The sequence below is a fragment of the Raphanus sativus genome, chromosome 4 (assembly GCF_000801105.2).
Source record: "Raphanus sativus cultivar WK10039 chromosome 4, ASM80110v3, whole genome shotgun sequence".
Lineage (NCBI taxonomy): Eukaryota > Viridiplantae > Streptophyta > Magnoliopsida > Brassicales > Brassicaceae > Raphanus > Raphanus sativus.
In genome coordinates this window covers 46,794,516-46,806,583 of record NC_079514.1, presented here as the reverse complement: position 1 = coordinate 46,806,583, position 12,068 = coordinate 46,794,516, and the positions used below count along the sequence as shown (strand labels likewise).

General features: G+C 34.2%; 2 protein-coding genes across 2 annotated transcripts; both read right to left on the bottom strand.

Annotated features, from left to right (window-relative positions):
• Positions 1–3,406: 3,406 nt before the first annotated feature.
• Positions 3,407–4,800, bottom strand: LOC108848558 (uncharacterized). Its single transcript, XM_018621951.2, has 3 exons — positions 4,490–4,800; positions 4,189–4,416; positions 3,407–3,910 (listed from the first exon to the last, which is right to left on the bottom strand). Exons 1-3 carry the CDS (start codon positions 4,628–4,630, stop codon positions 3,557–3,559), a joined length of 723 nt encoding a protein of 240 aa, XP_018477453.1. The 5' UTR covers positions 4,631–4,800; the 3' UTR covers positions 3,407–3,556.
• Positions 4,801–8,610: 3,810 nt separating this feature from the next.
• LOC108848557 (dof zinc finger protein DOF3.6) lies at positions 8,611–10,729 on the bottom strand. Its single transcript, XM_018621950.2, has 2 exons — positions 10,542–10,729; positions 8,611–9,940 (listed from the first exon to the last, which is right to left on the bottom strand). Exons 1-2 carry the CDS (start codon positions 10,593–10,595, stop codon positions 8,942–8,944), a joined length of 1,053 nt encoding a protein of 350 aa, XP_018477452.1. The 5' UTR covers positions 10,596–10,729; the 3' UTR covers positions 8,611–8,941.
• Between the last annotated feature and the right edge of the window lie 1,339 nt (positions 10,730–12,068).

The window sequence follows — 12,068 nt, the reverse complement described above, 5'->3', positions numbered from 1 at the left end:
TTGAATTTTTAACAAATTCATAAAAACTGTTGAAAAGTCCAACAAATCTTATTTTAACTAAAAATGTCTAATAAGTAATATTTTAACAAAAGAACCTATAAAATTTATTTATTTATCAATACTAATAATTTTTTTTGAAAAATATGTACTATTAATTTGGATATAAAGTCTAACAAATCTTATTCTAAATAAAAATGCCTAATAAATAATATTTTAACAAAAGAACCTACAAAATTTATATATTTATCAATATACTAATAATTTTTTTTTTGAAAAATATGCCCCATTAATTTGGATGCCCCAATCTTTGGCTTGGGTGGCTTCCCCTCTGGGCCGGCCCTGTAAACATGGCAAGAATTGCCATAATAAATACGAACATATTGGCTGGCCAAAAAAACACCGAACTATATTTGACTTTAAACAGTAAGTTATCGCTGACTCGTCAAATTAAACACACCGTTACATAATGATTAAACGATCGTTAAGTAAAACGACGTTGTTTTGAGATGGAATGAAACGACGTCGTTTTACCTATTTTTATTATCAAAAATTTGTTGTTCGCGTGGATTGAACCTGAGAACTCATGGCCAAATGATGAGGTTTCTTACCACTAGACTACTGTCACTTTTAAGAATATCCATAACATGTTTTCTTTTATTGAGTATCAAACAAATCTCAAAAATCTAAATTCTTTTAAAAAATTCCAAAAAATCTTAAAAATTCAAGAAAATTCTGAAAAGTAAAATTAAAATTGAAATTACAAATAAGTTTTTTTAAAAAAAATCAATACATTAAAATTTTCAAAAAAAATCTAAAATAATTCAAAAAATGCAACGAATTAAATTTAATGATTAAAAAACTTGAAACATATTTTTAAATAAATTAACGTATGTAATATAAAATAAAAATGATATTTATCACACTATAGATTTTAGTATGAATAATGTATTTAAGATAAAATAGACAAATGATAATTAAGATACAATAAACAAATGATATTATCACAAATTTGTTTTCTAAAATATGATAATAATTAAATGAAAAACATTTGTAGTGTGATAAATATCATTTTTCTATTTTATCTCAAATATATTAATTTATAAAAAAATGTATGATTAATGTATTTAAGATAAAAAAAACTTGACAATTAGTTATCTCCGGGAAATTTGGACAAAACATAAACCGACGTTTCTTTTCTTATCTGAAACGAAACAACAGTTTGATTTTGTTCAATCCTTTCAATTTCATTTTGGTTTTACCCACCTCCACACTGTTGACCCGAGAGGCAGAAGTGGAGGTCTGGCTTTATACTATGATTCCTCTTTAAAAGTGGATATTATATCTTCGAGCAATAGGATTATTGATATCGTTACCAATTATAAAGGCAAGCGAATTTTTATATCATTTGTGTACGGAGAACCAAATCAAAGCCTTCGGGATCAGGTTTGGGGAGGCTCACGAGGATGGGTATTATTAGGGATGAACCGTGGTTCATTATTGGAGATTTAAACGAAATAACTGGAAACCATGAAAAAGATGGAGGGCCTTTACGTCACGCCGATACATTTTTGTCTTTTAACAATATGATAGAAAATTGTGGATTAATGGAGTTTCCGAGTTTAGGTAATACTCTTTCATGGAAGGGAAGAAGAGGAGGACATACAGTCAGATGTTGTCTTGATCGGGCATTGGGAAACAATGAATGGCATAACCTTTTCCCATGCTCTTTTGTGGAGTACCTTGGCATGGTTGGGTCGGATCATAGACCAATTGTGGCCACTATTGATGACAAGGTTATGAAATTTCGGAAGCAATTTCGATTTGATAAGAGATGGGTTGGAGGAGAAGGACTTATGGATTCTATAGAAAGAGGGTGGACGATGCGGAGAGGTGGCCAGAGAGGGAGTATTGTGGATAAGATCTCTAACTGTCGCCATGAGATCTCGGTATGGCGAAAGGATAATCCCCCTTATGGGAAAGAAAAAATATCATCATTACAAAAAGCTCTTGAGGAAGTTCAAACTGATATGACAAAGTCGTATGAGGAAGTCCTAGAGGTTACGCGTAAGTTGAAAGAGGCTTATCGAGATGAAGAGCTTTATTGGGAACAAAAAAGTAGAAATACTTGGCATATGTTTGGCGATCGAAATACTGAATTTTATCATGCTTTAACAAAACAAAGGCGCAATCAAAATAGAATAAGTGGTTTATACAATGAGGCAGGGGTGTGGACAAATTCGGAAGCAGAGATTGAACAGGTGGCAGCTAAATATTTTGCGGATTTATTTCAATCGACTTCACCGTCAGATTTTGATGGGTTTTTGGAGGAGATACCCACCATAGTAACTCTGGATCAGAATAGAAGGTTAATGGCTCCCGCATCGGAGGAGGAGGTAAGAACTGCGGTTTTTATGATGCATCCGGAGAAAGCACCGGGACCGGATGGGATGACGGCTCTTTTTTACCAACAATCATGGTCGGTAATTAAGCAGGATGTTGTTGAAATGGTTAATAATTTCCTGCAATCTGGAATTTTTGATGACAGAATAAATTTGACAAATATTTGTCTTATCCCTAAGACGGTTCGCCCGAACCGAATGACGGAGTTACGGCCTATTAGTCTGTGTAATGTGGCTTACAAAATCATTTCCAAAGTTTTGTGTCAGAGATTGAAACGCTTACTCCCGGCGCTAATCTCGGAAACACAATCTGCCTTTGTTTCAGGGAGACTTATTTCAGATAATATTCTTATTGCTCAGGAGATGTTCCATGGGTTACGAACCAATAATGCTTGCAACACTACAAGAAAACATGTATGTTCCGACTACGCAATTGGTAGCAAATCAGTCGCAAAATCACACTTAACGACTGAATTGCGACCGAAGATGAAGTCGGAAACCAACGCGTCGCAAAAATCAAACGGTCGCAAATCGGTCGCAAAATAACGACTGATTTACAACTGTTTTACGAGTACAGTATATAGTGAGAGTCTAGTCTTAATTCAGTCGTAATCTTGGCGACGATTTTGCAACTATTCTTACGACCACTTTGCGACTTCCTGTAGTCGTTATAAGGTCATCTAATGTCGTCGCAGATCAGTTGGAAAGTATTAGTCGTAAATCAGTCGTAAAATTGTGGTCGGGAATCAGTCGTAAATAGGTGGTCGGGATTCAGTCGTAAACTTGTGGTCGGTAATCAGTCGTAAACTTGTGGTCGGTAATCAGTCGTAAATTGTGGTTGGTAATCAGTTGTAAATTTTGCTACTAATAAGCAACTGCGTTGCTACTGTTTTTTTATCTAAATACTGAATGATAAACGACTATACAACAAGATTTATTTCCAAATTTTGTGATTTAAATTTTATTTTGCTGGATTTTTTTCTTTCTATTGTTTGAAACAATTGACATAATAAGAAACTGGAAATTTTAACAAGCTTATGTTTTGATACAAAAGAACTCCTTATTTAGGAGTTTAACAAGCTGAAAATACTTTAACACCTGATCATAAGTTTGAAAGTACACAAAAGAAAGAACTTAGATTCTAAGAAAAAGAGAACTTAATCACCAGACTTGTTAGCTGCAACGAATTCAACGTACTGAGGATTTGTTGCAGTCATAAACTTGTTCATTACCGATAACTCCTTGAGCTGTGCTCCCTGCTCTGCATTATGAGCAGCCTGCTCTTCGATGATGCGGAGATTGTTTGCATTTTGGGCAGCCTGCTCCTCGATTTTGCGGAGAGCAATTGCATTCTGGGCAGCCTGCTCCTCGATCTTGCGGTGAGCTTCATCAAGCTGTTTTTGCAGGTCCAGGATTGAAGAGGATGCACTGTACTTCCGCTTTCCATTGACGAGAGTACTCTTGAGGCTTCCAATTCCATAATGTTTTCCTCTTTTGTCTGTGAAAGTAGACTGCAAAAACAAGAAGAACCAAGTATGATGTATCAAAAACAAGAAGAAACAAGTATCCTGTATCAAAAAATAAACTATAAATCAAAGAAAACTATAAACAAGAGAAACAAGTATCACATAAGGAAACAGATTATAAAAGCAGAGGAAACAGTATGTATTTCATCTACCAGAAACGAGAAGAAACAAGTAACAAGCATCAAGTATAAAAAATAAAATATAAAAGCCAAAGAAAACAGATTATATATCAAAAACAAACCAAACTTAAGAGAAAAATTTACCAGGAGGAATATCTCATTATCCTCATCTATAGAGAGCTCTGGAGCTTGTGAACTAGACTCTGAAGGGTCTGCGTTTTCAGCCTTAAGGTCCTCCAACCTTGACTGTTTGTTCCGCCGATACACCTCAGCAACCTCCTGTGCTTTCATATCCACAAAGGTCCCATCCTTTTTTGTATGAGTCTTAATGAAGACTTCACTAAGAGTCACCGGTCTGCCCAATTCCTCTACCTGAAATGGTAAACAAAGTAAAGGCTATCAAGACATAATTTTTTTTTAACTTGTTCAAAGAAAATGAAGTTACCAATTCTTGCTCGATTTGTTTGAAAGACTTCTGCCCAGAGTTGTGCTTGTGAGGACCAAGACCATTACGGTCAGACATCCGAGCAACTGAAGCCGTCAAACTCTTTTCTTTGGCTTTATCAGTGTCCCAAAAAGCACACATTTTTCTCCACAAAGTTTTCTTAATCCAGTTTGGTCTCTTTATGGCTATTAAGACGGATATGAGCAAAGCTTATGATAGGGTAGAGTGGGCATTCATGGAGCGCCTACTGTTGAAAATGGGTTTTTCCACAACATGGGTTTCCAGGATATTGAAATGCATTTCCTCGGTACAGTATAAAGTTTTGCTTAATGGCCAGCCCAAAGGATGCATTGTTTCAAATCGGGGGCTTCGGCAGGGGGATCCCATGTCACCTTATCTATTTATTATGTGTACGGAAGCTCTAATTGCAAATATTAAAAAAGAAGAACGGAATAAAAAATTAACGGGGCTAAAAGTTTCGCGAGGGAGCCCTGCGATCTCCCATCTTCTTTTCGCGGATGATAGTTTATTTTTCTGTAAAGCAAATTCAATGGAATGTGAAGTTATACTTAAACTACTTAAGGATTATGAGACGGCTTCTGGGTAACTAATTAATTTTGATAAATCTTCATTGCAATTTGGCCATAAGGTACCTGAGAATATCAAGGACGAAATTAAAATCCATTTAGGAATTGACAAAATAGGTGGAATTGGGAGTTATTTGGGAATTCCAGAAAGTCTTGGAAGACCAAAAACGCAGGTGTTTGGTTATGTTAATGAGAGAATTAATCAGAAGATTAATAGTTGGACGGTTCGATTTCTCACTAAAGGGAGAAAGGAGGTTATGATAAATTCCACAGCCACGGCAATGCCAAATTATGTGATGTCTTGTTATAGATTACCTAAGACAGTTACTAAGAAAATCACAGGGACAATTTCCCACTTCTGGTGGGGCGGTAGCGGCAATAAGAGGGGAATGCATTGGTTATCATGGGACAAAGTTTGCAAACATAAAGCTGAAGGAGGTTTGAGCTTCGAGATTTGCAAGATGTTAATACTTCTTTATTGGCAAAACAGTTGTGGCGATTAATTGACAAACCAGACTGTCTGTTTTCAAAAATGTTTAAAGCTTGATATTTTCGTAATACAGATCCGTTGGATCCACACAGATCTTACTCTCCATCTTATGGGTGGAGAAGTATCTGCTCAGCTAGATCTCTGGTTAATAAAGGGCTAATAAAAAGAGTAGGAAACGGAAAATCCATCTCCGTATGGACAGATCCGTGGCTTCCTGCTCCTCGCCCGAGACCAGCAACCCCAAAAAATCAACTCATGGACCTACCTGATGTTAAGGTGGACTTTTTTATCGATCCGGTAAATTGTTCCTGGAAGGTGGATTTGCTTAATGCATATATCCATCCAGAGGATGTAATCCTCATTCAAGGTTTGGCAATCAGTCCCTTTGGTAGACCAGATTCTTCTGGCTGGGCGTTCATAGATACTGGTCAATATACGGTTAAATCGGGATACAACATCGAATCTAAATTTCCAGATAGAGATTCTCAGGTGACTCCTTATGGTCCAGACACGACCGCATTATTAAGTTATACTTGGAAATTGAATTGTTCGCCTAAGTTAAGGCATTTTATTTGGCAAGCCATTAAGGGAATCTTGTCGGTGGCAAAAAAATTAAGGTCGCGAGGTATTACGTGTGATTTACGGTGTAGTCTATGTGGAGCAGAGGAGGAATCCATTAATCATATTCTTTTTGAATACCCGCTAGCGTTACAAATATGGGCACTGTCGAAAATACCTTTTGCCCCGGGATTTTTTCCCAGTCCGTCCATGTTCTCAAATTTCGATTATTTATTTTGGAGACTTCCGAAAGATAATAATTTTGATTCTTTCGCTTGGATATTATGGTATATTTGGAAGAATAGAAATAATAAGATCTATACTAACAAAACGGGCGATCCCCAGGAAATACTTAGAAGAGCGGAAGTGGAAGCGGAAGTTTGGGCAGATGCCCAGAAGATGATACCAAATCCTGGTTCGATTGATAACCCGTCGTCTGACTGGCTATCTGTAGAAACTTCTAGAGTTTGTTTAATTGATGGTGCATGGAGTTCAGACGACAAATTTACCGGCCAAGGCTGGTTCTGCAGGAAAAATGGAGTAACCGAGAAGATGATGGGCGCCATGAGTCTCCGCCGAAGCTTATCCGCTTTACATGCTGAATGTGAAGCTTTGATATGGGCGATGGAGTGCATGAAAAGGTTCTCAACTTCTCAGACGTAGTCTTTGCAACAGACTGTTCTCAATTGGTGAAGATGGTGTCATCACCTGGAGAATGGTCAGCTTTTGCTACACATTTGGAGGAATTTCAACGCAGTAAGACTTTCTTCCCTACTTTCACAATCCGACATATTCCGAGGGCGCAAAATCAAGTGGCGGACAGGCTGGCACGAGGTGCTAGACGTTCCCCTTCAGCTGTGTTTTATGTCGACACTATGCCTCCGGCTTGGTTCTCTGAGTCCGGCGCGCATACATCGTAGTTGTTAGTTCTCAGTTGTTGTCAAAAAAAAAGGTAAAAAAAAACTCAAATGATCTTAGATACATTAATTTTTATTAAAAAAAATTAATGTTTTGATTTTTTTTAAATATTTATAATTTCAATTTTAATTTTAATTTTCAGAATTTTCTTGAATTTTTAAGATTTTTTGGAATTTAAAAAAAAATAATTTAGATTTTTCGAAATTTGTTTGATACTCAATAAAAAAATTATGTTATGGATATTCTTAAAAGTGACAGTAGTCTAGTGGCAAGAAACCTCGTCATTTGGCCATGAGTTCTCAGGTTCGACCCACGCGAACAACATATTTTTGATAATAAAATAGGTAAAACGATCTTTGTATTTAACCACCGTCTTAAGTTAACTGTTACTTAACGGTGTTTTAATCTGATCGGTCAATCAAAGTTTCTTAATAAACTGATAAAAGTCAACAAAAATTGAAGCTTTTTTTAGCCAACCTCGAATTCATATTTCTTTTGGCCATTCTTGCCATATTCAGTATTTTTTTTGGCCGAATTCCCGTTTATATATGACTTCCACATTTTGGTCCTCCTTCTGTCAGTAGAATCTACTATAATTTCTTTAGATGACTGATATTAATATATTTCTGGAAAGTTTATCAAAGTTAACAACTCTGATCCTAAAATCACCATGAGTTTTTTGATTACATGATTTCTTACAATTATGTCATGCAGATTCTAAAAACTTTGGGATTAAACACGTTAAAACTGTGTTTTTTTTACTGTGAGTACTGCAGTACATGCAACCACTATGTCATCAGTTTAGCTTTTGATTCACCAAGAATCTATTTTATTTCATACGTGATGCTTGGAATAATTTTTTTTTTCTGAAAACAAAAGATTATCTCATCATATGATCGGATATGATTAGTACCATATTATTTATCTTGTTATGTATTACAGTTTCATGTTATAATTAATAGTTTTGTTAAAAGTTTTCAATTAAATAAAGTGGATACATATTTTCTTAACTATGTTCTGGTTCGAATTATAATAGCATGTTTTCTTGCGAATCTACATTTTTTTTATTGAAAGTGAAAATTTCGTTGTTAACTTGTAAATCATACAAACGCAATACCTAAAACACAACTAATAATAATTTTGAAAGTTTTTGTTTTAATTCATAAGTAGATGCAAATGCAAACCAATTAAATTGCGTTTCAAAATTTTAGTCTTATGCATTACATAGGATCCTTTCCGTGAGTTAGATAACAAAGAAAGTTTTATTTTTCTTCTTTCAAATGTTTTTCTATGAAAAGGAAAAACACAACATTATTCTTTTAAGAATTTAAAGTTTCAGAATATAGGTTGGACCAAAGAAGTACATCATATGTAATTATATCATCACGTATATATAAGTATTAATGGAACAGTCGTCTCTCAATTAGCATATCTGTATTCCACATTACTTATTTTTGATCATGAAATTCTACTAACTTACGTTTGACATATATACTACATGCTCTATGTACATCTCATCAACTGATAATTCCATAGATTTTTATTATTTTTAATGCGAAATTATTCAGTGAACACACAGAACCAAAAATATCCATTAATACCAATTCCTCAAGTCGTACATAACCCAAACATTTATATATAGCCAATAAACCCAATAATGCTAAAACACAAATACCACCAGAAGCCTACCAGAACATACTCACACTTTAAAGATCGTCTAAAAGATCAAAAAAGATAAATTTATAACCGTACCTTTCCGTTGATTCCCAAAATTAGCCTTGGATCATGTATATAATAGCTCCATGGTTTGATCTCTCCCCAGTAATATATATCTCCCATGACAAGCGATCCATGTACAACCCAACCAACAAAATAATCATCAAGACTAGAGCTGAGTACTTAGAATGAGAGATGACCTGTTGAGTTGTTGGAGGTGAAACCGGTCCAAGAACTATTAATGCTACTATTACCTCCCCATGATGTGTATTCATCATTCCCTGAGGGGTTTAAGTTAATATTCCCCAAAAAGTTTGTAGATAAATTATTCACTCCGTTCCCATCCTTATCAAGATCCTGATCATTCTCTTCCGCCTTCACATTTCTAGGTTGTTCTATATCCATCAAGGGTTTAGACCTTAGCTGACTAGAATAGTCACTACTCTCTTGTCGGGGATTAGCTTGGTTAACACCTTCATTGCCTTCTAGTAATGGATACAACACATTTGGAGATTGATAAAACCCTGAAGTGTTGCTCAAGAAAGGGAATTGCTGAGATTGTTGTAATGAAGACATTCTCCATGGATCCAACATCCCACCACTAGAACTCATCCCACTCATCTGAATACCGCTGAAATTTAATCCAATGTTGCTAGAGTTGTAGTCTCCATGGCTTTGGAAAGGAGGCAATATAGGCAAGTTGGAAGTAAACGCTGGGACTTGACCGTAGCTAAGAAACTTGCTAGGGTTCGAGTAACTTGGATTACAAGAAAGCGATGAACTAGTATTATTGTTATCAGCTGACACCACGACTGTTGATTTCGATCTCCCACCACCATTGGACTTGCTTCTCTTGTTCCTACGAAAGCCTCCTCCGACAGGAACATTCCTTAGTGCACCACCACGTGTCCAATAACGGCGACATGTCTTGCAAAAATGGCGAGGCTGAGTAAGGTTGTAGTTGTTGAAGTAACAAAACTTTGTATTGGTGGAGTCACACCTAGGGCACTTTAGAGCTGCTTCAGGCAATGGGATTTTTGCGATCCGAGCACGTTCCACCATTGAATTCACCCTGGCTTGGCTTGATCCAGCCTGAGAAGCCGGCGGTGATGAGAACTGTGGTAAATTGAAATTAGGGTTCTGGTAAGATGTGACACGGTCTTGCTGTTGTGTGTTACCTTGCTGCATATTTAGCACAATTCTAGGTTTTTAGGAGTGTGATGAAGTAAAAACGCTTTTTTAAAGAATTCGACTTGGGATTGAAACGTTGTTCGGAGACAAAAGACTATATATATATATATATATATATATATATATATATATATAAAGAGCAAATGTGCAGATGTATAATATCTTTTCAACAAAGCTGCAGAAAGAAGATGGATTGTTAACTAAAACTAAAGTTATAGTAACTTTTTTATTTGATTTTTGTATAATCCAATGGCTGAAAAAGAAAAAGGTAAATGATAATAAACAAAGAAAAATTCATCCTATAAGAGAATTAATTGGAACAAACAAAGATTTGCGTCTTGAAATTAATTAAAGGCCAAATAAATCATCATTATATAGTTCATGGTATATTCGAAAGATAAGAAAAATAGGTTTTATCAATTAAGGAATATCTGTAAGTATATACGGCGTCCACAAAGAAAAAGAGGCAAACAAGCTAGCAATTTTGTCAAAGCATATATATATATATATATATATATATATATATATATGATCGAACTTGGAGCAATATATAAACAGATCAAGAACATATATAGTATTCTAGATTCATCACCTGCTGCCAGTCGTGTGAATCGAACTGATTAACTGGAAGAGAAGAGAAAACCATCTTTGAAATTAGCTTTAAATGCTTTTTTAGGTTGCATATATAGTGGAAAATCACATCACATAAGAAAGATCGATCCACAGGGAGAGAGGGAGAGAGATAAGAAGAGAGAAGGAGGAGCTGAATGAGATAAAAAGAAGAGAATAAGTTTCCTTGGTTAATTTATATAAATATCTTTTCCTATATCTATTCTCCTTTTTCTCCTTTCAATGTACATCATTCTCTTTAAGCTCTTTGTTTCTTTTTGTTTTCATCAAAAACCTTCTTATTTATTGCTAACCTTTTTGGAATTAAGTGTTTTTTTTTTTTGCTTAAACTTTGGAATTAAGTTGATTAGAACAAGTTTTACTTTGCTTATTTTCCGAAGTCAGTCATCTGTTGCGTCATTTTTCTTGTTTCTATCACTATATATTAAATCAAATATGAATTGCTTCATGTATAAAATATTTATTTTCAATATGTTTAAATCATTTACTGTATGAACGTGATAATTGTGCATGGTAGTATGGTACTATATGATATTGTATGGTGTACATGATTTTATATACAACATCATGTAGGTTTAAATTCGAATAGTGACCCAAATTAATTTATTTCAAAGCATATATCATTATACAGATTTGAGTTCAGACGGTGACACATAAACAATATTAATAATAATAGCACTAGTGTTTTATAAGTATATACACGTTATTCTTTCAACTTCAAAAATATGCTACTGTTGCATAATAGATAATGGAAAGTGTTTTGGGTTAAAACAAAAAAAATATATGCAACTGTTTCATTTATATAAGCATTTATATCAAAATCCAAAATTTGAACATATTAGGTGATTTTCTCAAAAAAAAACATATTAGGTGATTGCATATAATTTTTATAAATACTAAAATTTACAAATACACATGTCAAATGGTTTCAGTAATAATTAAGATTTATTGATTTTATTATTTTCTCTTAATATATTTAAACTTCACTAGATTAATTAAGTTTTAAGAATCTACTAGATCAGTAGCACACAATTTTATATATCATTTTAGTTTCATATATTATTGATTACCATCGTGTTTTAGAAACAGAAACTGAACAAAAATTTATAACTAATATATTAACTACATAATAATTTGTTTTTTTTTTTTTTGCTAAAGGATTTACATAATAATTTGTTCATATTGTTGTTATTTATTCTTGTTGTTATAGATGCCTTATAGCTTAAAATGATGATGTAGCCAATTAAACTTTAAAACTTATATTTTACATATCATATATTATTAAAAGATCATAAGCATCTCAAATATGTTTATGTTTGGACTTCTGAATAACAGAAAATACAGTAATTAGATAAGATTCTGCCTTTTAGCGATACGTGTTCCTTTTTTTTGAACAACTCGATACGTGTTCCTATATGCAATTGATCACATCACTTCACTACAACATCTGGTTGAAAAAATATATATCATATTGTATTTTGTATATTTC